The sequence below is a fragment of the Pelophylax lessonae genome, assembly GCF_965119305.1.
Source record: "Pelophylax lessonae genome assembly, chromosome: 3".
In the NCBI taxonomy this organism is placed as follows: Eukaryota; Metazoa; Chordata; class Amphibia; order Anura; family Ranidae; genus Pelophylax; species Pelophylax lessonae.
The window spans coordinates 619453606-619481198 of record NC_138770.1 but is presented as its reverse complement, the minus strand read 5'-3'; the positions used below and the strand labels follow the sequence as shown (position 1 = coordinate 619481198).

Sequence of the window (27593 nt, the reverse complement as noted above, 5' to 3'; positions counted from 1 at the left end):
CAAAAATGCCTCAGCCATCCGGGATTCACCTTCCTTATTGGCTGAGACACAGCAGAGGGGTCATTGGCTCCAGCTGCTGTCAGCCAATGAGGAGAGAAAGGGGGCAGGGCCAAACCACAGCTCTGTGTCTGAATGAATACACAGAGCTGCAGCTTGACTTGGGTGCCCCCATAGCAAGCTGCTTGCTGTGGGGGAACTCGACAGGAGGGAGGGGCCAGGAGCGCCAAAGAGAGACCCGAGAGGAGGAGGAGGATCCGGGCCACTCTGTGGAAAACCAACTGTACAGAACGGGTAAGTATAACATTTGTTATTTTTAAAGGGGGGAAAAAAATTAGTTTGGTATCACTTTAACATGTTTGGTATGTGTTTTACTTGAGATTTGAGAAACCGCTGCGCCAATGTCATGTGACATAAAACATTACAACTGCTACCATTTTATTCTCCAGGGTCTCTTATTTTAGTAAATGCATTACATGCATTTTAGCGCTTAAGCATGAAATTGTGTTAGTGAAAGGGTTAAAGGCGCCTGGTTAACTTGCTTATTTAGGGAAAAGTACCAGCGTCTGTGTAACCCTCCCCCAATCACTTTTTTATTAGACTCTTCAGTGTACCGCCTTTTACTTCTTTCTATCTAATCCGCCACCAAAATATCTGGTGTGGGCTTTTGTCAGAGCTCAAAGGGAGTGTTATGAGACTGTCTAGTGATTGTTTGCTAGGCTTCAGCGCTGCATCATGGGGCGGAGGGCACATGTTTACCCCATGCACAGATGCTTTGGGTATTTTGCAGTGGAGGCACAGAAAAAGAAGAAATGTTCGGGGAGTACCGGAGAGGTGATTATAAATTGGTCAGGAGGGATTTACACAGACGCGGTCACTTTACCCTGAATGAGCCAAGGTGACAGATCCTCTTTAATCCAGCACCAGTCTCTGCATTGTGCAGTGTAAGGTAAAAAGCTTCTAATGGTACAGTAGTAGTCTTGAAATATATTGCCTTTTAGTTAAAAATTCTATTCTAAGTGTTTTTGCCATGAATATGTTAGAAGGTCTATTAACTTTACTGGCCTCTATAAAAAGTATATGCAGAAAAAGGAAGGCTTAATTTTTTGGTATTAGGCTAATAGCATACTATTAAAATGAACAATTGTACTGGTAATTTCTGGCTATTTATTATGTTTTTTTTTTTTGTATTTTTTTTTTTTTTTTTTTAAAGATATTTATTGATCGAGATCCAACTGCTTTTGCACCTATTTTGAATTTTCTTCGTACAAAGGAACTTGACTTAAGGTAGGAGATTTATTCTTGTATGTGTTTTTATTTTAAATGTGTAATTAAAGACGGTTCTACTAATATTTAAAGCCTTGTTCAATTGTTACGTCAATGGTTCAGGAACCTATGTCTTGTGCTATCGTGCTGCCTTGTATCCTAACAGGGAAGTTCCTCCTCCCCTACCTACCCCAAAACACAGACCTATTTTAGGGCCCTGGTCCCTAAAAATAGGTCTTTGGTTTAGTATGTGTGGCCCTTTGGTTTAGTATGTGTAGCCCTTGGACCCCAACAGTCTGTATTCCAGCAGTCTGTATTGGGAAAATTGATTAGGGTGATAGTATTGATCTTTTCTACCCTCATGTAAAACATTCCCAGTTTGGTATTTGTCTTCAGTTTATCATCAGTCACAAATATATCCTGTCCAAACTCTCTGACCCTCATTTCCTTTATTAGGTCTGCAGTTTCTGACATTCCTCTCAAGCATTACATGTTCTATTGTGTGGTCCTTTGGGGATGTCAGGAGCCAGATTTGAGGCCCCCTTTATCTTATAAGATGACCACCACTGCCTTAGAGGCACATGCTTTCTGTTGTACGCTTTTACAGTGAGGGGGAAAAAGTATTTGATCCCCTGCTGATTTTGTACGTTTGCCCACTGACAAAGAAACGATCAGTCTATAATTTTAATGTTAGGTTTATTTTAACAGTGAGAGACAGAATAACAAAAATATCCAGGAAAACGCATTTCAAAAAAGATATAAATTGATTTGCATTTTTTAGAGCCGGCGGTTATCTCATTGAGCGAGAGGGGAGGTGTCGGCTTCGTTCGCGACTCCAACCAGCCGGCTGGTTGCTCGGGTCTCCCCGCGCAGATTTCAGCGTTTTTAATACTTTGAAGTGCAGTCGAGGGGTTTGGGGTCTTTAAAAACCCCAGATTCCTCCATAAAGGGTACCTGTCACCAGGGCTGTGGAGTCGGTAGATAAATGTTCCGACTCCGACGAAGGAAAGAAAGGCAACATACATGTCATTACCACAGGACTACTGGCTGAGAAGCCAACAGTCTACTGTATTGAACAGTTTAAGCAAGACAAACACAATGAAAACAAAGTTTTTTTATAATTTTTTTTTTTATTAATTAATCAAGTGGCTGGATAGTAGCAGCAGGCATTAACATCAGGAACTTTACCAGTTCAAAAATACAAACCACATTATTTGGTTGTTTTAGAACAAAAACAAAGCTTATCTATAGGAACCAAAAACAAAATCTGTAAAACCTAGAAATGGTTTATATTATTCTTGAAATGTAGTTATAGGCTTAGCAAATGCAAATCAATTCAATGTAGAGTTCTAAGGAAGAGAATTGTCTCTGGCAGATCCTCTTTCATAGAGGCTCTTAAGTCAGATTTATTATTTTTAGGGCTGAAAATAATCTTTCGACACTGACTTGGGTGGGTGGTATTGCAGTAACTATTCTGGCCACATCACTAACGATCTCTGGATAAACAAGGATGGCTTCTTCAACGGTAAGTTTTGATGAGCGATCATACTTCAACTTCTTTTAGTGCTTTATAAAACTCCTGTTGGATTTTTTTTATTTGGACATTTACTGGTTCTGTAACGCTTATGTGACGTCGCTTTCCTTTAGCAACTTCCAATTTGTCTAAGAAGGAATCAGTCTAATTCTTTGTTTGAAGAAGATGATCCTGAGTTACCACTATTGCTTAAAAGAACTTCATCCTGTGGAGGTATTTCAGGCCGTAATCCCTTCATGCGAACTGCTACATCATAGAGGGCCTTTTTCCCAGTAGCAGTCTGTTCACTGTTCAACAAAAGTCGGCTCATTGGGTCGACATAAATAGCCGCTATCAAGATTTCATTTTCCAGCAAAAGACTCTCTCTTTTCATCATTGAAGATGCAATGCCCTCAGCTATTAACCCTCTATTTTTGTTCAGCCGATACAACAGGCTCTTCCATTCCAAGAGGAATTTACCCGGGGTTAGATCGTCACAGTGCAACCTCTTGGTGACAGTGAAGGGGTGACAAAGAAGGTTCTCCAGCTCTTTTGTTTGTGTCCACTGGCTTTCAGTTAATGCAAGATTTTCATTGTCCATTTCTTCTATGAAGTCTTTAATTTCAAGCAAACGCTTCACCATTAAATAAGTGCTTCCCCAGCGAGTTGTTTGATTCAAAATGGCTCCTTTTCCTGCACGTCTTTTCAAAATTGCATCTGTTTTCAGGGCCCTGGCTGCAACAGTTACTTGCCATAATTTGCCAATTAGTGTAGCTGCATGGCGATCTTTTAATCAATCTCTTATTGCAAGTTGCAGTGTATGAACAGCACATCGCATATTATGAATAGTAGCAAGCTTCAATGCTTCTTCAACAAAGTTGTCTAAAAAAAATGTCAGCATTCTCTTCAGTTTCTAAACTTTCTCCAATACTTGCAGAGCTGTCTTCCTCTAACTTTAATATCCGTTTGTTACCTTCTTCATCTGCGTTCATCTTCTCAATTGTGCTCAACATGTTAGAAGCGTTATCTGTCACAACACATAAAATCTGTTCCTTTTGTAATTTCAAAATCTTCTAGAACACCCTCCACTAACTTCTAAAGGTAATCACTGGTGTAATGTGCCTGAGTGTCCTTTAATCCGAGGGTCCGTGTTTTGTTTTGTTATTTTCATCCACAAATCTAACATTAATAGCAAAATAATTGACTCTGTGACGTGTGCATGCATCCATTTTAAGGAAGACAAAACGTCCTTTCAGAACTTTCTGTAGTTCTTCCTTTTTACATTTGGCCTCCTCAGTTATAAGTTTCCTTATACTAAGTCATTAATTATAACTTTTTGTGAATTGGGACATTTAAACTTGCTTTTTTTTTTTTAATTCCAATCTAAATTTAGTAGGAGTCGGTGCATTGTTTGCCGACTCAGACTCCGACTCCAGGTACCCAAAATTTCCTCCGACTCCACAGCCCTGCCTGTCACTGCCTATTACTCTCACAAGGGATGTTTACATTCCTTGTGACTGCAATAGAAGTGATTCGATTTTTTTTTTTTTTTTTTTTTTTTAAACCGTGTTTAAAAAATAAATTAAATTGGAAAAAAAAAGTATTTTTTTTAAATGGTCCAGAGAGCTCGCGCACAAAATAAACGTAAGTCGCTGCCGCAAATGAAAACGGTGTTCAAATCACATGTGCGGTATCACCACGGTCAGAGCGAGAGCAATAATTCTAGCAAAAGACCTCCTCTGTAACTCTAAACTGTTAACCGTTAACATTTTTAAAGAGTTGCCTATGGAGATTTTTAAGTACCGTAGTTTGTCACCATTCCACGAGTGGAATTTGAAATCATAACATCTTGGGTATCTATTTTTACTTGGCGTGACCTCCTCTTCTTTTACAATATACAAAAAAAAAAAATTGGGCTAACTTTTACTATTTGAGTTTTTTTTTTTTTTTATTCAGTGAATTGTATTTTTTCCAAAAAAATTGCGTTTGAAAGACCGCTGCGCAAATACCGCATGACAAAAAAATATTGCAACGACCGCCATTTTATTCTCCAGAGTCTTTGCAAAAAAAAAAAAAAAAATATATATATATATATATATATATATATATATATATATATATATATATATATATATATATATATATATATATAATGTTTGGGGGTTCGAAGTTATTTTCTAGCAAGAAATACTGATTTTACCTTGTAAACAACATGTCCGAAAAAGGCTTGGTCCTTAAGTGGATAATGAGTGAAATAAGTATTGTACCCCTTTGCAACACATGACTTAGTACCTGGTGGCAAGAAACAAACAAAGGTAAAATTCCCAGTTCAATCTGCTAGCCAGTCTGCTTACCAACCAAATTAACCTGTCTAACAGTTTGCGTCAAAACATGGGTTTAGTTGTTTCGTTAACACACATTTGCAAACGCATGTGAAAGCTGCAGGGCCACTCCACGGCTCCCTGTATTACCTGCAGTCCTACTCTAATGAATTTATAAGAGCCTTCACAGTGGAAGCACATGCAAGCGAATGGATAGATATGGGGCAGGTGAGCCTGGAGGTGGCCCATCCCTCCTCTGAAAGGTAATTGGGGGCATAATGGAAGCCCAGCTGATAGTTTTACAAAACCCTTGTTGGAAATCAGAGGTAAGACGTTTCTTGTAGTTGGCCACCAGGTTTGCACACATCTCAGGAGGGATTTTGTCCCACTCCTCTTTGCAGATCCTCTCTAAGTCATTAAGGTTTCAGGGCTGACATTTGGTAATATGAACCTTCAGCTCCCTCCACATATTTTCTTTGGGATAAGGGTCTAGAGACCTGCTAGGCCACTCCAGGACCTTTTAACGTGCTGCTTCTTAAACAACTCCTTTGTTGCCTTGGCCGTGTGTTTTGGGTCATTGTGGAATACCCATCCCCGGCCCATTTTCGATGCTCTGGCTTAAGGGAAGGAGGGACTCATCCAAGATTTGACGGTACGTGGCCCCGTCCATTGTGCCTTTTTAATGCGGTGAAGTTATCCTGTGCCCTTTGCAGAAAAACACCCCCAAAGCATGTTTCCACCACCATATTTAACAGTGGGGATGGTGTTTTTGGGGTCATAGGCAGCATTCCTCTTCCTCCAAACATGGCGAGTTGAGTTGATACCAAAGGGCTTGATTTTTGATCTCATCCGCCCACAACACTTTTACCCAGTTCTCCTCTGAATTGTTCAGATGTTCATTGGCACACTTCAGACGGGCCTGTACAAGTGTTTTCTTGAGCAGGGGAACCTTGTGGGCGCTGCTGGATTTCAGTCCTTCATGATGTAGTGTGTTACCATTTGTTTTCTTGGTTAATATGGTCCCAGCTGCCTTGAGATCATTGACCAGGTTCTCCCCTGTAGTTCTGTTTTGACTCCTCACCGTTCTCATGATCATTGAAACTCCACAAGGTGAGATCTTGCATGGAGCCCCAGACCGAGGGAGATTGACAGTTATTTTGGGTTTCTTCCATTTGTAAATAATTGCACCAGCTGTTGTCCCCCTCTCACCAAGCTGCTTGGCATTGATCTTGTAGCCCATTCCAGCCTTGTGTAGGTCTACAATCTTGTCTCTGACATCCTTGGACAGCTCTTGGGTCTTGGCCATGGTGGCGAGATAGGAATCAGATAGCTTCTGCGGAGAGGTGTCTTTTTTGCAGGTAACAAGCTGAGATTAGGAGCACCCTCTTTAAGAGAGTACTCCTAATCTCAGCTTGTTACCTGTATAGAAGACACCTGGGAGCCAGAAATCTTGCTGATTGATAGGAGATCAAATACTTATTTCACTCATTAAAATGCAATAACTTTTTTGAAATGCGTTTTTCTGGATGTTTTGTTGTTGTTCGGTCTCTCACTGTTAAAATAAACCTACCATTAAAATTATAGACTGATCATTTCTTTGTCAGTGGGCAAACGTACAAAATCAGCAGGGGATCAAATACTTTTTTCCTCTCGCTGTGTAGGAAGTTGGAATTTCAGCTGTGTCTGTTTTTAAGCCTTCTGCTGCTAGCATTAGTTATTGAGAGGAAAGTATATTATGTGTACTTGTTTGAAACCTTTTTATATTTCTTTAGTTGCTTCCTGGTTTCTGGCCTAGGCCAAAATGATGTCGTAACATCCCAGGAGCTATAATGAGCTCTTTTTTTTTTTTTTTTTTTCCTTTCATCTGGAGGAGGGGCTTTATTAGCTAAGCACACACTCCTATCTGCATGTATGAGCTAAGAAAGTGAATGCTGCATGAATGATCTGCCTTCACTCTGGATGGCTGTAGCTAGAAATGCTATGGGGGTGTCTTTCAAAGTGATTTCTCAACATATTAAATCACGGAGAAATTAATAAATGGGGGAATTTGCTTTAAATATTAAGCATTAATTAACAGTTTGCCGATCGTATACTATACATAAATGGCACCAAAGCAGCTCCCCTATGCAGAATCGCGTACCTGTATGTGATTCTGCACTTCCGGGTTTGGGGTGCGCCGCCAGCGACTCCCACTATGATTGTACACAGTGAGAGCCAATCAGTGGGACCCGCCGATCGTTCCGGAGACAGGCAGAATGGCAGTCTGCCTATGTAAACAAGGCAGATTGCCGTCCTGTGACAAGGAAAGGCTGTGATTCTTCTAAGCAGGAACACAGATCTCTTCCTTTCAACAGTACAAGCACCCCCCACGCAGTGTCATTTGTACAGTGACAGTGCATGTATATATAGTGTTGGTCACTGTATAAGTGTAGTGTCACTTAGTGTCCAATTTGTTCGCTGCAATGTTGAGTCCCGCTATAAGTCACTGAATGGCACCATTACTAGTTTTAAAAAAATAAAAATCCCATAAATCTATCCCATAGTTTGTAGACGCTATATTTTTTTGCACAAACCAATCAATATACGCTTATTAGGATTTGTTTTACCACAAAGGTAGCAGAATACATATTGGCCAAAACTGATGAAGAAATTCAAATTTATTGATTTTTTTTTTCCAAAATTGTCGGCCTTTTTATGTTTCTAGCGTAAAAAATAAAAACCGCAGATGTAACCAAATACCACCAAAAGAAAGCTCTATTTGTAGGGGAAAAAAGACAAACATAGAAACATAGAATGTGTCGGCAGATAAGAACCATTTGGCCCATCTAGTCTGCCCAATATATCTGAATCCTATGAATAGTCCCTGGCCCTATCTTATATGAAGGATAGCCTTATGCCTATCCCATGCATGCTTAAACTCCTTCACTGTATTTGCAGCTACCACTTCTGTAGGAAGGTTATTCCATGCATCCACTACTCTCTCAGTAAAGTAATACTTCCTCATATTACTTTTAAACCTTTGCCCCTCTAATTTAAAACTGTGTCCTCTTGTGGTAGTTTTTCTTCTTTTAAATATGCTCTCCTCCTTTACCGAGTTGATTCCCTTTATGTATTTAAAAGTTTCTATCATATCCCCTCTGTCTCTTCTTTCTTCCAAGCTATACATGTTAAGGTCCTTTTAACCTTTCCTGGTAAGTTTTTTTTTCCTGCAATCCATGTACTAGTTTAGTAGCTCTTCTCTGGACTCTCTCTAGAGTATCTATATCCTTCTGGAGATATGGCCTCCAGTACTGCACACAATACTCCAAGTGAGGTCTCACCAGTGTTCTGTACAGCGGCATAAGCACTTCTCTCTTTCTACTGCTTATACCTCTCCCTATACATCCAAGCATTCTGCTGGCATTTCGTGCTGCTCTATTACATTGTCTTCCCACCTTTAAGTCTTCTGAAATAATTACTCCTAAATCCCTTTCCTCAGATACTGAGGTCAGGACTGTGTCAAATATTCTATATTCTGCCCTTGGGTTTTTACGCCCCAGGTGCATTATCTTGCACTTATCCACATATCCACATTAAATTTCAGTTTCCAGAGTTCTGACCATTCTTCTAGTTTTCCTAAATCCTTTTCCATTTGGCGTTTCCCTCCAGGAACATCAACCCTGTTACATATCTTTGTGTCATCAGCAAAAAGACAAACCTTACCTTCGAGGCCTTTTGCAATATCACTTATGAAGATATTAAACAAAATTGGTCCCAGTACAAAATTGTGTTTGGGCACAGCGTTGCACAACTGTGTGATTGTCACCGCGCGATTGTCAGTAACGCAGTGCCATATCGCAAAAAATGGCCGGGTCATGAAGGGGGGGCGGTAAACCTTTCCAGAATGCAAGTGGTTAAATAGCGTTTTTTGGGTTGCAGTGCTCAGATACAGTTGAGTTCTGCTTTACCTTCTGTTGTTTTTGAACACCTTAGCTTGACTACGAATGGGACTCTAACATTTTTTTTTTTTCCTTTCATAGGGAACCTAAAATTATTAAAGCATCTGTTATAATAATTTAATCAGTAAAACATATAATAGGAAGAAATAAGATGACTTTCAGTACAAGTAGTGCCTCTTTGACATGTGTGGGACAAGAGCATTTTGTACTCTATGCCAGGGCTCGACAAACCCCGGGCGCCGGGTCGCATTTGCGACTAGAATTAGCGACCTGGTGCCTGGGGTGCCCTGCAGGAGGTGTCCTGTCCCTTTTGCGCCCCCACCTCCTCCTCGAGTGCACGGACTTCCGCGCCGTCCAAAAATTGAGGCCCTGGCTTTTCGGCCTTCTTCTGTGAGATGAGAGGCTAGGGGAACTGGCGCCCTCTTGTGGTGGCCGGGAGTAATGCATGTTCTCAATGCCTTCCCATCTCCTTCCAAAGAGGAGAGGGAAATTTTTTAAGGCTTCATCTCTCTGTCCTTTGCTTAAAGGTAAGTGGACAGGTAGTGTGGTTATTATTATTAATTTATTTTTTAAATGTAAAAAAATAAATAATAATTTTTTTCTTAATTATTATAAAAAAGTTTTCTTTTTTTTTTTCCAATTCTTATTATTAAAAAATTTTTTATATATATATATATATATATATATATATATATATATATATATATATATATATATATATATATATATATATATATATATATATATAATTTTTTTTTTTCCTCATCGCCGTGCCACAGCCGAAGGCCCCTTTCACATGGGCTGTCTGATCAGGTCCGCCTGTCAGTTTTTCAGGCAGACCTGATCGGACCCTTCATTCTCCTCTATGGAGCAGTAATCTGCCGCCATCTGATCCTGTCTGCCAAAAACAGACGGATGGTGGTTCTATTTTCTATCCATCCCGTGGATTGGATCAGATGGCATCGGATGGAAAGAGACAGACAGTCTGTTTCCATCCAATTGCGCTATAGAGGAGGTTCTAGTCTTAGTTATGTGTAAATTTAGTATCCGTTTTATTAAATAAAACTTGGTTGTTTAAAAAAAAAAAAAAAAAAAACTGGCTCCTAACTTTTTTAGCTTGCTCCTAGATTTCAGGCAAATTTGTCAAGCCCTGCTCTATGCAGTGTGTTTTCCTGTCTCTGTAGACCAGTGTAACTTTTTTTTTTTCTTCTCTTGTTTCTTTTAGGGGAGTGAGCCTTAATGTTCTGCGCCATGAAGCTGAATTCTATGGAATCACCCCTCTGGGTATGTTTGCAGTATGGTTTCATAAAGCTATCTGTAATTATTACAGTTTGGCTGGGTTCACGTATGTGTAAATTGGATGGGAGTTTCCCTGCATCCAATTCGCATCACAGGGGAGTGTGACCTGCTTTCAATGAAGCTGGTTTAAACAGGTCCAGGGCGGCCGCCGTCCGGATTGCAGAAGGGTCCTGTGCGTCTTTGGGTCCGGTTCAGGCGCCAATTCAGGCAAAAAATCCGACCTGAATTGCATCTGAACTGGTGAACCGACACGCACCGGATCCCAGGCACCAACCCAGGGCCGCACAATGTGAACCCGGCCTTTGCTCCAGTACCCCCTTGATATTTAAATCAACCAAGGCTGAACTAAATTATTTTTAGACGTCTCTTACTTCATCTTCTATACTATATGGTTAAAACTTTGTAAACACTTAAAATCGCTTCTACTCTGTATGGCCTAAAGAAGGGGGTGTCCAACCTTTAGACCTTGCAGTGGCACATTGGAAGAGGAGAAATTGTCTTGGGCCACACACAATATACACTAAAAAGAAGGATAGCTGTTGAGCAGAAAAAGTCAGGCTGATCATGAGTTTAAGTGAGACTAAGGGCTCTTTCACACGGGCGTTCCGATCAGATCCGTCTGTCAGTTTTTTAGGCGGATCTGATCGGATGCCCCATTCAGCCCTATGGAGCAGCGGATGTCAGCGGGAACTTGTCCGCTGCCATCCGCATCCGATCCTGTCCGTGAGATCCGGACGGATGGAAACCCTATTTTCCATCCGTCCAGGGGATCGGATTGGATGAGAGCGGACAGGCGGTCCGCTCTCATCCGATTCCCCATAGAGGGCAGCGGGGCTCTGACACCTCCCTCTCCGCACACAGTGCGGAGACGGAGCTGTCATCCGCCGGCTCAGCGTGGATCGGTGTGAAAGAGAACGGAATGCAGACTGTGTGAAAGAGCCCTTAGGGCTCTTTCACACAAGGGGACTGTTCAGATCTGCCTGTCCGTTTTTTTGGCGGATCTGAACGGTCCCCCCATGCATCCCTATGGGGCATCGGATGTCAGCGGAGACATGTCCGCTGACATCTGATCCATCAAATTTGGACAGATGGAAACCCTATTTTCCATCCGTCCAGCGGATCGGATGAGAACGGACCGATGGTCCGTTCCCATCCGATTCCCCCATGGAGATGCATGGGGAACTGACAGCTGTGTCTCCGCACACAGCGTGAAGAACAGCTGTCATCCTCCTGCTCAGTGAGGGATCGGCGGATCGATCGCCAGCTGAGAAAAACTGAGACCGTCCGACGGATGCAGTGTGTGAAAGAGGCCTAAAACTAAGAACGTTTTTTACTTTAATGCATTCTTTGCCCCAAGGTAAAAAAACATTTTCTTTTTCTCTGGTTGTGCCCCTGTATAAAAGGCCAGCTCCATACCAGCATAGTTTGGTGAGGAGGAACACCCAAACACCTGTCCTCAACCCTACCGATCACCTCTGGGATGAATTAATAGAGGCTTTCTCTGGTTAACCGCCTCCTGACTGCGGTATAGATAAATGACGGTTCTTGGTCCGGGACAACGTTTTATATAATCGCAGCCCAGTTTAGCCGTGATTGCAGGTTGCGGTGGGTACAGTGCGACCCCCGATCTCAGCAAAGAGCTGCGACTCTTTAACCATGTGATCGGCTGTGTGCAATCACAGCCGATCACGTATAAATAAGGAGACGCCATTTATCGGCTCACCCCACCTCACACTTGAAAGAGTCATCTCCCCTCCCATGATCAGCGGCATCTCCTCACAGAGGAAATGTGTAAAGGTAATCGGGGCACTGGTTATCGGGGGCCCATATTGCAATGCAGCCCCAACAGTGATACCACTTTATGCCCATCAGTGACACCAGTTTTTGCCAATCAGTGCTGCCTATCAGTTCTGCATATTAGTGCCCATCAGTGAAGGAGAAAAATTACCTATTTACACAATTTTTCCTACAGAAACTAAGAAAAACTTTCATTTCTTTTTTTGCTAAAAAAAAAAAAAAAACTGCGATTAACTACCACCAGAAGAAAGCTCTATTTGTGTGAAGAAATTGATTTATTTGGGTACAGTTTTGCATGACCACGCAATTGTCAAAGTGCGACAGCACCAAAAGCTGAAGATTTGCCTGGGTAGGAAGGGAGTGAAAGTGACCAGTATTGAGGTGCTTAAAGTGGTTGTAAAGCCCCTTTTGTGAAGTACATACAATCCCCTCTGTTAGGAAATGTTCTATGCTCCAGTGTATGTTCTTTGTAAAAAAAATATGCAGATTTCTACTGTATTTCATGGCACTGCTCGCTGCTCCCTCTTCCAATCTGCCAACTACAGCGGGAGGGGCCAAGAATCTCCCGCCTTACGTCAGTCAGGGAGTAGAGGAGGAGAGCACGTAACCACGAGGGGCGCTATGAAATAAGGTAGAAATCTGCATTTTTTTTTTTTTTTTTTTTTTTTTTTTTTTTTACAAAGAACATATATACTAGGAGCATAGAGCGTTTTCTAACAGGGGTTTGTGTATGTACTTTACACTGTTATTTCAGCAGCAGGAGGGGAGGGGCGAGCACTGTCACTAGCTGACAGGAGGGGGGGGGGGTGAGAGAGCTGCGGATGTTGGAGGCACATAAACTGACCACGGTGTTAGGGCTCAGCAATGCCTGCACGACAGATTCTGTTCGGCCGAAAATGCGCTGTCGGAAGCATCATACTGACAAGCCGACAATCGGCCAATCGGTCGTCGGCCGAATATTTACGGACGACAATCGGTACGTGTGTACAGGGCTTTACTAATAAAGTTGTAAGCTCTCGTTCCTGAGTGGGGCTGAATGGTAATTTTGTAATCTAATCCAATATTCAGTGTGAAGTGATACTGTGGGGTACAAGGGGCTGTGGTTGCATTTGGCTGGCATTCTTGTTTCAGTTTCTAGAAGGTTATAATGTCTCTTCTGACTTTGGTTTCTCACTTTGTTCCCAGTAAGAAGATTGTTATTATGTGAAGAACTGGAACGCTCATCTTGTGGCTGTGTCTTATTTCATGGCTATTTACCTCCTCCAGGTAACTTTTTCTTTATACTTTGTTTTAATTGTCTTAAAACCCAGTTTTGAACTCTTAATGTAAATAAATGAAATACATTTCAGGTGCTTTAAAAAAAGAGAGGTTTTCAAGGTCTTATAGTTTTGTTTTATTTGTAAATCAGCCACAGTCCGAGTAAAAAAGTCTGTCTCCTGGCAGCATGCTGCACAGCAGGATTCTTGCTTTCTATGTTGGAGCCAGTGTTCTCTTCAGAGGTCTAAGATGCTCTGTATTGAGTCAGACCAATAGCTATGCAATCAGCAATGCTCCCTGCTTATTGGAGAGCTGTAGTTCTTACTCAATAGGGAGCGTATATGACCTCTGCAGAGAGATAGTTGCTTCCACACAACAAGCAAGGGTCCCATTCTTCAGTGTGCTGGCAGGGGAAAAGCTTTTCTACTTGTGCTGTGGCTGATTTCTTAAAGGAAACAAAACTGACATGGGGTGAACTCTGTTCTGATCAGCAGGGGATCCACTCACAGATTCCCTCATGATCAGAGCGGACAGATGACCGATCCTTGACCGCTCAGTTTATGCAGAGTGGACACACAGAGCCTGCTCTGCTCTATGGGCAGTTGGGTGTAAATAGACTCCACTGTCCATTTAAACCCGACTACCTCCGATTTGCCTACTTGGAGGAGAACAGACTCCTATTCCCTTTTTATTTATTTATTTATTTTTTGCAGGTCAGATTCAGACCCCGTTCACACTGGGGCGACTTGTCAGGCGACCTGGTCGCCTGACAAGTCTCTGTGGGTCGCCTGCCATAGATTAGCACAGGACCCGTTCTAATAGGAGCGACATAAGTCGCTCCGACTTAGAAAAAGGGTCCTGTACTACTTTGGGGTGACCTGGAGCGACCTGCATTGACTTCAATGATATGAAGTCCGTGCATGCCGCTCCGAAGTCGCGGTGCGAGCTGTGCACCGCGACTTCACAGGTCGCCCCGGCAAGTCGGGTCGCGCCTATGTGAACCGGCTCTAAAGGTAGGCGGTTTACATACGCTGGTTTATAGGGATGAATGGAGTGGAGGACCTGATGGAAACGGTCGTGTGAAAGGGGCCTAAGACATTGGACACCTTCTGTTTTGATGCACCTGGAATGTATTTAGCTGTGGGTTCAGTTGGGCTTTAAGATAAGTTTGTAACGTTGCCGGTAATAAAATTTGTAATAGTGATTTAGAAAGCAAAGTTTGGAAATTGATTTGTCTTGGTTTTTTAAATTCTATCGGATACCTTTTTTGACCATCTTTTCCATTGTGATTTTACCCCTTCTCATTCAGTAGCCCACTCTTAAAATAGATGGTGTCACTTTTAAAACCAATCTTGGGGGTTTATTTCTTATGTTTATAGAGCCATACAAATCATTCCTTGGACCTAAGCCCCGGTTCACACTTGTGCGAGTGCCGGGTTCGCATGTAATGTCGGAGCGCACTGCTCCTTCATTACATGCGATCGGCTGTGCGGTGCGAGTTTAGCCATACACTTTGTATGGCTAAATTTGCACCGCAGCCGCAGCAAACACGCACAGGGACCCTTTTTGGAAGCCGCATCAGGATCGGATCGCACAGCGGTTCACACTTGTGCGATCCGATCCTGTGCGAACTGCACGATCGCACTGCGATATGCGATCAAACTGGGGGTGTCGTTAAGATTACATTGACACCCCCAACGTATCGCATATGGCAGTGTGAACTGCCGGGGGTGCGTGTGCGATGCGGGAACAGACTGCGGATTCGCAGCCTTCCCGCACTCGCATAAGTGTGAACCGGGGCTTACTGTACACGCAAAACAGTTATTCATAGCCCATTGGCTAACTGGCTCACCTTTCTTTTCCCAAAATTTTACAAAGTGTTATCCGATTTAAAGATTTTGTCAAAGCATTTTGCTAAATCTTTGTAGATCAGTACTGCTTGGATCAAATGAAGGGGATAGATCTCCCAAAAACTGGTCCAGAAACATTGCCCGTTAGCGCAAATTTAGGAAAAAGTATACCCTACCGTACTCACAGCAGGACCCCAATCTGCTTGCTAGGGTATGAGAAGGAAAGTTTCATGTCTACACAACTAAGCAGATATCGGCTATTAGATATGACATTTTACAGGGATCTAACATAGTCCAGCCCTCGCTTTTTAGCATTAATTCAGTAATTAATGAAATGAAAAAGTGCAAAGTGACTTTTCTACTCGTATATTGGAGAGGCATGTCCTCCTTTTTAAAAGGTTATTATTTCAGTAAGTGCCGAATTAATAATGTGAATTAAAATAATGACTTTAATGGTTGGAGTCTTTTCCTATTAAGTGGACTGTAAAGCAGTTTTTTTTATATTTTCTGGGCTTTTCAGTTTCATTGGAGATCTCTTCAGTTTTACTTGCTGCAATTACATTTTTCCTGACTTTTAAAATAATGATTACACCATTTTACACCAGAGTGTGCCAAATAAGTACTGTATGTGACGCTTTTAAGCAGCAAATTAGATTACAGGCGGTCCCCGAGTTACAAACATCCAACTTACAAATGACTCCTACTTACAAATGGAGGGGGACAACAGGAAGTGAGGAGAAATCTCCCCCTAGGAAGGGAAATTCACTCCTGGAAGACTTCTCATGGGAAAAAGGTGTCTCCACTGAAGCTTTATCACTAATCCTTGTTTCTACAACAACCCAAAATTTTCAAAAACAATTGTTTTAGGGACAGAAAGTGGGGTGAAATCTTCTGAACAGGGGTACCGACAGAAAAACAAATGGTACAGGGGTGTTAACCCTTCCCTGTACTATCCCAAAACCTTAAAAATTATTTTGGCAGGGGCTAAACTTAAAAAATGTAGCTGTTCCTACTTGCAAACAAATTTGACTTAAGAACAAACCTACAGTCCCTATCTTGTTTGTAACCTGGGGACTGCCTGTACAACTCTTCACCCAGCGAATCTACACTGGTCACATGCTGGCCATACACGGTTAGAAAATTGTTCGGGGAAAAAAAATGGTCGGATTTCTAAAGATCTGTCGAACGTGCATGCGATAACGTCGCTATTGTATCAGTAGATGTTGCCCAATTATCGGCATGATATTAATCGATAACACGATAAACGGTAGATTTTTCGTTGACGATAACATGATCCGGGGTTACATTTTAACAAGTGCATGCGCTGTAGTTTTGTTTGAACTGTTTTTGATCGATTCCACTACTAATGTTTCAAAAATCGCTCATTTTGGCGCAAAAAATCCCACATGTTTGTTCGCTTTTTTGCATTTGAAAAATTGAAATTCGTACAATCCGTCGTATCGATCGCTTTTTGAACGGTTTTCTAACCATGTATGGTTAGCATTAGATGAGTGATTGTGAATCAGTCCAATTGATTTCTGATTATGCCATTAATTGAGATCACATACCAGCTCACCTGTCATTGTCCCTCACAGGCTGCAGCTGGAAGTGTCAGCTTTTTAGGTTTTAGGTGGATTGACTCTTTAAATAAGGTATTTGCATTCTGTATAGCAAAAGGAACCGAAAATCTAGAACGATCCTTAAAGCTCGGTTCACACTGCCGTGACTTGGGAACCGACTTGTGAGGCCCCAAGTCGAATGGCATGTGAAATCCCATGTTAGCCAATGAGAGCTGTCTTAATTAGCACTACTAAAGTTGCTCCGACTTTAGAAAAGGTTCCTGTACTGCTTCAAGGCGACTTCTATCTGACTTGTGCCCATAGACTTTAATGGAAGTCGCCTACAAGTAGGATCCTCCTCTATATTAATGTGAATTGGATCCGACATTACAGGAAGATTACCCAGGCACATGGCATCTTCCTGCATGCTGTTATCCCTGCATACCTGCACAAGACAAAGTCACATACTCAAGTCTCCAGCAAATTGCCAGGAAGTCACCTGGCAAAGTTGCACCGTAAGTTGTGCGACTTTCTGGTTGCAGAAGTGTTAACTGAGCCTTAATGTAATTTGTCATAAATGGCTAAAATCTAGCCCAAAGATACGAATGCCTTTTCCCCCAGTAGAAGGAATGCCTTTTCCCCCAGTAGAAGGAATGCCTTTTCCCCCAGTAGAAGGAATGCCTTTTCCCCCAGTAGAAGGAATGCCTTTTCCCCCAGTAGAAGGAATGCCTTTTCCCCCAGTAGAAGGAATGCCTTTTCCCCCAGTAGAAGGAATGCCTTTTCCCCCAGTAGAAGGAATGCCTTTCCCCCCCAGTAGAAGGAATGCCTTTCCCCCCCAATAGAAGGAATGCCTTTCCCCCCCAATAGAAGGAATGCCTTTCCCCCCCAATAGAAGGAATGCCTTTCCCCCCCAATAGAAGGAATGCCTTTCCCCCCCAATAGAAGGAATGCCTTTCCCCCCCAATAGAAGGAATGCCTCCCCCCCCCCCAGTAGTAGGAATGCCTTTTCCCCCTCAGTACAAGGAATGCCTCCCCCCCCCCCCCCCAGTAGAAGGATCCTGGTTGGGGAGGGAAGATGGTTCCCTCCACTCTGGCTGCTTGTTGGGGAGGGAGGACAACAACCTCCTCTCTCTTCTCCCCTTGGATCCTGATCTGCTGCTGGGAAGTGACCGTCTCCTTTTTACCCTGGGCCCCTGGAACTGCCACAGGTGTGGGGCAGAGGTCTTGGACCCTCTGTCCAGTTGTCCTACGCTTCAGCTTTAGGGATGGCAATCTCTGCAGCTTCCACTGCTGATTCTGGGGCATGCTGCTAAACGTGTTCTAGCAGTTCCCTGTATGCCCTTTTCCCGGTGCTGTTCTTTCTTTAAGCTCTGAGACTCCTGAGAGACCGAGCATAGCCTCTCTGTATTCTCACAGGTCCTCAAGGATAGGTTCCACTTCATTGCCAAACACATTTGTAAGGCTCTACCACCAGCAGTCCAGGGCCGCAAAAGTCCTATCCCTCCGGTGAGCATTCTGTTTTCTCCCCTAAATATTCCTGCTCTGCGTGCCATTGCAGAGCCCGATATTGATTGTCCAGCTCTATCTCCTGCTGGACCTGCCTGTCCAACTGGGACACCCATTGCTTCTGCGGCCGCTCTCCCAGGAATGGCATCCGCAACTCCCGTTGATCACTGACCCATTGCCCTGGGGTTGGAAAGCACCTGCGCTGGTGTGCACCTGCGCTGGTGTATACCATCGACCTGGAGGGCTTCATTTCAGACCTCCACCTGAATCTGCTGCTTGATCTTCAGGTATTGGTCCGCAGACACAGTCCTGGGGGATTACTGCGAAGGCGATCCACAACAGTTCACAGGAAGGAAGCACTATCCCACCGCTTGCCACCAATGTGACAGAACCGACCCACACTGTGCTTGAGTGCTTCTGTCAGTATACCGCTTCCTCGAGTCTTGAACATAGATATCCGATATTATAGCCGCAATATACAAGACTAACCAACAATAGCTTGTATAAAACTGGAACCTTTATTTGACAAACTCACACAGAATATACAGTATCTTACAAAAGAGTACACCCCTCGCATTTTTGCAAATATTTTATTATATCTTTTCATGTGACACTGACAACACTGAAAAAATGACACTTTGCTACAATGTAAAGTAGTAAGTGTACAGCTTGTTTAACAGTGTAAATTTGCTGCCCCCTCAAAATAACTCAACACACAGCCATTAATGTCTAAACCACTGGCAACAAAAGTGAGTACACCCCTAAGTGAAAATGTCCAAATTGGGCCCAATTAGCCATTTTCCCTCCCCGGTGTCATGTGACTTGTTAGTGTTACAAGATCTCAGGTGTGAATGGGGAGCAGGTGTTTTAAATTTGGTGTAATCGTTCTCACTCTCTCTTACTGGTCACTGGAAGTTCAACATGGCACCTCATGGCAAAGAACTCTCTGAGGATCTGAAAAAAAAAATGTTGCTCTACATAAAGATGGCCTAGGCTATAAGAAGATTGCCAAGACTCTGAAACTGAGCTGCAGCAGGGTGGCCAAGACCATACAGCGTTATGGTCGACCAAAGAAATTGAGTTCACGTGCTTGGTGTCCTATCCAGATGTTGTCTTTGGGAAGTAGACGTATGAGTGCAGCCAGCATTGCTGCAGAGGTTGAAGGGGTGGTGGGGGGCAACCTGTCAGTGCTCAGACCATACGCTGCATCAAATTGGTCTGCATGGCTGTCGCCCCAAAATAAATCCTCTTCTAAAGATGATGCACAAGAAAGCCCGCAAGCGGTTTCCTGAAGACAAGCAGACTAAGGACATGGATTACTGGAACCATGTCCTGTGGTCTGATGAGACCAAGATAAACTTATTTGGTTCAGATGGTGTCAAGCGTGTGTGGCGGCAACCAGGTGAGGAGTACAAAGCCAAGTGTGCCCAAAGCATAGTGGTGGGTGTGTCATGGTCTGGGGCTGCATGAGTGCTGCCAGCACTGGGGAGCTACAGTTCATTGAGGGAACCATGAATTCCAACATGTACTGTGACATACTGAAGCAGAGCATAATTCCCCTTCAGAGACTGGGCCACAGGGCAGTGTTCCAACAGAACAACTCCAAACTCAACTCCAAGATGACCACTGCCTTGCTAAAGAAGCTGAAGGTAAAGGTGATGGACTGGCCAAGCATGTCTCCAGACCTAAACCCTATTGAGCAAAGTCTCTAACATCCACCAGCTCCGTGATGTCGTCATGGAAGAGTGGAAGAGGACTCCAGTGGCAACCTGTGAAGCTCTGGTGAACTCCATGCCCAAGAGGGTTATGCAGTGCTGGAAAATAATGGTGGCCACACAAAATATTGACACTTGGGGCCCAGTTTGAACATTTTCATTTAGGGGTGTACTCACTTTTGTTGCCAGCGGTTTAGACATTAATGGCTGTGTGTTGAGTTATTTTGAGGGGACAGCAAATTTACACTGTTATACAAGCTGTACGCTCACTACTTTACATTGTAGCAAAGTGTAATTTCTTCAGTGTTGTCACATGAAAAGATATAATATAATTACAAAAATGGAAGAGGTGTACTCACTTTTGTGAGATACTGTATATCACACAGGAGGACTTCCCCCTGATGATCAGATTACCCTAACAAAACAAACTACACACATGAATATAACAACCATAGCTAAACATTAAGTTAATTAAACTAGTCACCTAGACAATCAGGGATCTTATTCCAGGTCAGACTTGCCAGCATCAAACTCCTAAAGAACAATACACATTATCTTAAGTATAAACATAGAAATCCTTCCGACAATAGCAGGAGACCCCAGTAGCAGACTGTCTGGCTCCTACCTACAATAGCTGAGGTGTAGGGGGCTAGCGCTTAGGATCACTTAATTCAGTAAATTATTTGTGAAAAATCAATAAATATTAAGTAAAAAATATTACCACTAAAAATATATATATAATAAATAAGCTGCTCCTGGTAAAAATGGGGGGTGCCTTTCAAACAGTAAATCATAAAGTACCTGCGCTGCTTATAACCGAAAAACTATATCAACAACAAAGAGTATATACTTGACAGTGATATACTTAAAGTGCTTGTGCAAAAAATAGTGTCTCATATATTCATAATACAAACATTGTACATTCATATATAGTGCAATTAAACTAAATACAATTAATTAAATAATCTGTGAAATAACTAATAAAGTTCATAAATCCTCTTCCAATATTATAAAAGTGAAAGTCTCTGTGCTCATATAGGTGCCTCGTGCTAATTCAAAGTGCCAGTGCTCAGTCCTTGTGAGTAGGTGCTCCCCTCTCAGTTCCCCACTCACCAGAAGCTGAGTAATAAACCGCCTTATAAGTGGTCCTGAGTATTGGACACCTCTATAGATCGCCAATCATGGAGTAGTATCGATCCTCTGCCGCTTCCTATATCCAGATATTGCTCCCCAATTTCATGCAAAGAAAAGGGCTTTCATCGTGTAGTATTTAAAACAATTTATTGTACACGCAAATAAAAATTACACTTACAGTGTTCAAGGAAAAAGTCCGCCTATGCAATCCCACGGGCCGCCAAACAAATGGCAGTGCGATGCACCCGTGTACCGGAAACCGGAAGTCGGATGTGGCCGGACGTGACGTAGTACGTATTCGGACGGCTTGACGCGTTTCGCTCCGCCAATCAGAGCGTTATCATAGCTTTTGATAACGCTCTGATTGGCGAAGCGAAACGCGTCAAGCCGTCCGAATACGTACTACGTCGCGTCTGGCCACATCCGGCTTCCGGTACACGGGTGCACCACACGGCCATTTGTTTGGCGGCCCGTGGGATTGCATAGGCGGACTTTTTCCTTGAACACTGTAAGTGTAATTTTTATTTGCGTGTACAATAAATTGTTTTAAATACTACACGATGAAAGCCCTTTTCTTTGCATGAAATTGGGGAGCAATATCTGGATATAGTGAGCGGCAGAGGATCGATACTACTCCATGATTGGCGATCTTTAGAGGTGTCCAATACTTAGGACCACTTATAAGGCGGTTTATTACTCAGCTTCTGGTGAGTGGGGAACTGAGAGGGGAGCACCTACTCACAAGGACTGAGCACTGGCACTTTGAATTAGCACGAGGCACCTATATGAGCACAGAGACTTTCACTTTTATAATATTGGAAGAGGATTTATGAACTTTATTCGTTATTTCACAGATTATTTAATTAATTGTATTTAGTTTAATTGCACTATATATGAATGTACAATGTTTGTATTATGAATATATGAGACACTATTTTTTGCACAAGCACTTTAAGTATATCACTGTCAAGTATATACTTTTTGTTGTTGATATAGTTTTTCGGTTATAAGCAGCGCAGGTACTTTATGATTTCCTACCTACAATAGTCTATGATGCAAAGCTCATACAATGTTCCATCATTCTGATAAAGTGGAATTAATGTATCATAGATTTGACTGTCCCATTTTGACGTCATCCAAACCATATTCTCCATGTCCATTAAGTAGTTGTCCATTTTCTCGGTCATCCTGTGCCCCTAATAGACACAGGGTGACTTGCACATAAGAGGGAGCTGAGAGAGGAATATCCCAACCTCTCAAAGGTAAGCTGGGTTCCACGGGCCCCTCAACCAAAGCGACACCCTTCACAGAATGATTGAGCTGTACCATCAACTTAAAGTGGCTGTAAAGTTGCTGAGCATTATTACTGGTATCCCCTCTGTTATAGCAATATATACAGTGCAGTGTCTGTTTTTTAAAATTATGCAGCTAAATACCTTTCACAGTGCCGCTGTGTGTTCATGTGACCTCCTGGAGCTCTCCCCGATCTAAGGACTACAGATAGAGGGGCTGAGATTCCCCTCTGACAGCCGGGAGGTTACGTGACTGCACAGCGGCACTGTGAAATAAGGTATTTCGCTGCATAATTAAGAAAAAAAAAACACACACTTCACTGTATATTTTGATTTACAGAGGGGATACCAGTATTAATGCTCAGTGACTTTACAGCCACAGCGGAATAGTGGCAGGAGGGGCAGGGAGGTGAACTCACACTTCTGACCACGTTATCCTGGATCAGCAGCCATGATTACCGTGGTCAGCACACTTCTTCTTTCTTCTTCTTCCTTCTCTTTATTGGCTCCTAGTGTGAGTGCAGCAGTACAGGTAATGTAAGCATGCAGATATTCAGACTGATTCAAATCCTTAGTTGTATGTAAAAATATGATTGGTGATTACAGGCATACACATCTGCTTTAACCACTTGCCTACTTTCACCCCCTTCCTGCTCAGGCCAAATATCAGATTTCAGTGCTCTCACACTTTGAATGACATTTTCGCGGTCATGCAACACTGTGCCCAAAAATTTTTAGAATTTTTTTTTGAGACCGTTTTCTTTTGGTGGTACCTTATCACCACTGGGTTTTTGATGAGGCTGCACTGATGGGCACTGATAGACGGCACTGGCGGGCATCATTGATGAGCATTAATTGGCAGCACTGGTGGGCACTGTTGGGGCTGTATTGATAATCGGGGCACTGATTATCGGTGAAGATGTCCCCTGTGTGGGTTTGCCGGTTATCGACTCGACTCTCCTCGCACGCTGTCAGCTTGATGAGAGGACTGCCGATAACCGGCAAATACCGTTTGATTGGACACAGCTGGTCACATGGTAAAGAGCTGCTGGGTATTGGCTCTTTACATCGATGTGTGATCACAAATCCCCGCCAATGCACGCAGCTGCTGGAAATTTAGCTTTAAAATAACCTTGTGGCTTAGATAAGGATGTGTGAATTTTTATATTCCGTGGATTTGTATTTTTACAGCTATTCCCAGTCGCAAGCTGACATGTGAAGCGTCATCCTCTGCAGAGACTAAAGCCAGCCAGAGACCATGTGAAGGAGCAGCTCAGAGCAGCACCCTGCAGCCTACACTCTGTGCTATAGAGGGCATAGCTAAACTCGGTAAGTGTTCTCTTGGCTTTCAAGAAAAGCTTTGCTATGTGGAAGACTTAATTCACCCATTGTAAGGTAATGGAAGAGAAAGCGGGTGCATTTTTAAGGAAATATTTGCAGGGAAAAGAGCCAAAGGTATACCTGATCAGAAATCCGTTTAACTTGTGAGTTCCTGTGCGCTGCACTGTTATCCAAAGCAGTATTATTAGCCCTGCCTAAAGCCTAGTACACACTATTCAAGTCCATTCACACTTGTGTGACTTGTATTCCATTGCAACTTTACAATGCGGCTTGATGCTATTTTGATGCAACTTTGGCTTTGACCAGTGTGATTTTTTTGTGCTCTACAAAGTCACACACGAGTTGCATGTATTATCATGCAGATTCGACATTCATGCAACTTATGAAGGTTTACATTTAAGTCTGACCCTCAATTTGCATGAAAGTCCAACCAAAGTAGTGCAGGAGTTACTAAAGTTGCTGCGCCTAAGTCGCACAGCACTCATTGAGAAAATGGGGTGCGACTTAGGCGCAGCAACTTTAGTAACTCCAAAGTCGCATGAGAAGTCACACAAGTGTAAATGGGGCATTTTTTTTTTTTTTTTTTGGCCAACCCAGTGGGCTGAACAAAAAAAAAAAAATGGAAGAACTCGGGAGGAGCCGCTATACTAACTATGCTATGTTAGTACAGCGATCGCCCCGCTAAAATATTGTGTTGAGACAGGGGGACAGCCCCCGCCAGACCACACAGGTGCTGATCGGATGCCAGTGGGCAGACCTTTTTTGGTCATGCCCCTTCAACAGAAGGCAGGTGTTCGGTCACCTTCTGTCGGACCAGCTGCTGTACACACCTGCTGATGCCGCCCTATATTCGGCCCATGTGTGCGGCCCTTAAGTCACTTATGGGAACTACAAAACTACTTCTGCTATGCTGTGGAGAAGAGGGTGTGGGAAGTCTTAACACTCTTCCTGTGTGAGTGTTGTCTTTCAAGGCAAGACTTGTAAGTTGCAGTTCTGCCTTCTTCTGAATGCTTGTTAACACTCATAGGTAATGCAAAAATGCCTGTTTGTACAAGGCCTTGACCTTTTTTGTGAATGAGCATGGAGCGCCGTGTACAGAACATACCTGTGTTCGGTACACTTCAGGGCTGCAGGGGAGACTGAGGATTCCCTATCCTCAATCTCTTCCTCTAAATCGAAAGTGAAATATCAGGGGTTGTTTAGGCCCCTGATATTTCCCCAAATTTCCTATCCTGATTAATAGAAATAAAAATAAAGGAATAATCCTTCCCCCATTCACGAAGGATGAGCCCCATTGGCTGCAGACACTGATTGGTGTATCCTGATAATGTTCAGCTTGTAAGTGGGGGGGGGGGGGGGGTGGCGGGGTTCGATGCCTTCGTTAACCACTTCTGGACCAGAAGGATTTGCCCCCATAATGACCAGGCCATTTTTTGCGTTTTGGCACTGCGTTGCTTTAATGAAAAATTGCACAATTGTATAACACAGTACCGAAATAAAATGTATGTCCTTTTTTCCCACAAATAGCTTTCTTTTGGTGGTATTTGATCACCTCTGCCTTTTTTTACTTTTTGCGCCATAAACAAAAAAGCCACAATTCTGAAAAAAATAAATAAATAAATAAATAAAAAAAAAATTATATATATATATATATATATATATATATATATATATATATATATATATATAATTTTTTTTTATTTTTTTTTTTCACATTATGCTATATAACATTCCCAAAACAAAATGTAAAAAGAAAAAATTTTCATCCTTTCAGGCCAATTTGTATTCTGCTACATATTTTTTGAAAAAAAAAATTGCAATAAGCGTATTTTGATTGGTTTGCGCAAAAATTATCGTGTCTACAAACTAGGGGAACTAGCAATGGTGGCGATCTGCATTTTTTAGCAGGACTGCGACATTGCGGCGGACAGATCGGACGCCTAACTGACATTTTTGACACTTTTGTTGGGACCAGTGGCATTACTACAGTTATCAGTGCTAAAAAATATGCACTGTTACTGTAATAATGACACTGGTGGGGAAGGGGTTCACCTAGGGGTGATCAAAGGGTTAATTGTGAGCCTAGGGGAGTCTTTTCTAACTGTGGGGGATGGGCTTGTGAAATGATCATAGAGACCTGTGATCCTATATAGAAGGATCACAGGCGTTCTGTGATGATTTCAGAGAGAACAGTCAGCTGTGCTTAAAAGAGCTGACTGTCCTCTCTCAGCTGGGAGCGATCGCGGGTGCCCGGCCCGGGTCTCGTGGATCGGCATCCCCGCTGCCTAGTGGGGGCGGGAGCACGCTGGCGGCGCCGCACGCTCGCTCGCCCCCAGGAGCGCTCCCGTGAACCGATGTACCCCTACGATGTTTCACGCGGCCGAGCCAGCCTGCCGTAGTAAAAACTGCAGCGGGCGGTTGGCAAACTGGTTAACTGTGTGGGTGTGTGGGAATCGGCTTAGTTTTTTTGCACTATTTTTATGTGCCTTATGTGCATGCTGGTGTGCATTGTGCACATCTGCTGCAGTGCACAACAGTGATTACAGTGCCCTTTACTTTAAATTACAAATAAACTGTATTCAGGGTAGTGCTCTGTGATGCATTATCACACATTGTAACTGCACAATGCTGTATTAAAAAAAATGAATGCCAACATCATTTTATTGTAAAGCACACTAACGCAGTCCACATACGGCATTGTGGATCGGGCAATATGATAACGCAGGTGTGAGGCCAATTTCCAGATTTTTAGTTCTATTTATAGTTTGTGATCCCTTCAAACTTTGCAAAAAGTTGAATTTAAACTTACAAATATTTTGTTAGAATTAGTAGGAATTTTGTAAGCTTGGCTGTGTTTGTGTCCTCTGATAACGATTTTTATTATCATTATCATTTTGACTAACCTTTTCTAAACCATTGTGGGACCTAAAAAAAAAAAAAAAAGTGTTTTATTTTTATTTTTTTATATTCTACTGGTCCGTACACTTTCAGAAAATATATTATTTGTGTATTAAAATAAACTTAAAATAGAATTGGCTATATTGAATATCAACATCGATCTTTACCCTCATAACTATAGACAAATGGTAACCCACATATTGCTAGCAGCCAAGACCCTGATTCTCCGTAAGTGGAGATCTAATACTGCTCCTAATTTGTCTGAGGTGATTGCGCTCGTGAATGATAACTATCTCTTAGAGAAATCTCTGGCAATCCACTCCCTGACATATAAAAGATTCCAAAAGTCCTGGGAATGCTGGCCCTATCTGAAACAAACACTAAGACTCTCTTGACATAATTGTAACTTCCTTTTGACCCGAGCGAGGGGGAGGGAGCTCCCTCAAACCGGACCTGGTGACATTGTTCCTTAGGGTTCCTGTGTTCTGTGAAAAAACCATACCCGTGAGAAAACCATACCCTCGTCACTTCCGGAGGGTATGGATTTCTCACGGCAGTGTGTTTAACGTTATACTTGCCGCCGTTACATTAAAACAGCTCCTCTGCACTATGAGTGATCTCCGCTCCTCTCCCTGTCACTTCCCTGATCTGGGGTAATAAATATAAAAGCGGATCACGGAGCCGACATTTACATCTCATACACCCGCCGCCGCTTTCATATTTATTAGCCGACATCAGGAAAGTTACAAGGATAGGAGCGGAGATGTCTCATAGTGCAGCCGCGCTGTTTTATGTAACCGCCGCAAGTTTAACATTACTTTCACTACCGTAATTATTTCATACCTTCTGAGCATGCGCACTTGTCATCTTCTCTGCTCTTCCATGTTGTTTCCGGCTCTCTGAGCATGCG

At 42.7% G+C, this 27593-nt stretch overlaps 1 protein-coding gene across 1 annotated transcript in view; it reads left to right on the top strand.

The window, feature by feature from the left end:
- KCTD3 (potassium channel tetramerization domain containing 3) overlaps positions 1 to 27593 on the top strand; it is a 133136-nt gene that overhangs the window by 23623 nt on the left and 81920 nt on the right. The window contains exons 4-7 of the mRNA XM_082249836.1: positions 1211 to 1284; positions 10261 to 10319; positions 13317 to 13397; positions 23636 to 23773. Of these exons, the coding sequence (XP_082105962.1) occupies positions 1211 to 1284; positions 10261 to 10319; positions 13317 to 13397; positions 23636 to 23773 (352 nt within the window). The remainder of the gene's footprint in view (positions 1 to 1210; positions 1285 to 10260; positions 10320 to 13316; positions 13398 to 23635; positions 23774 to 27593) is intronic.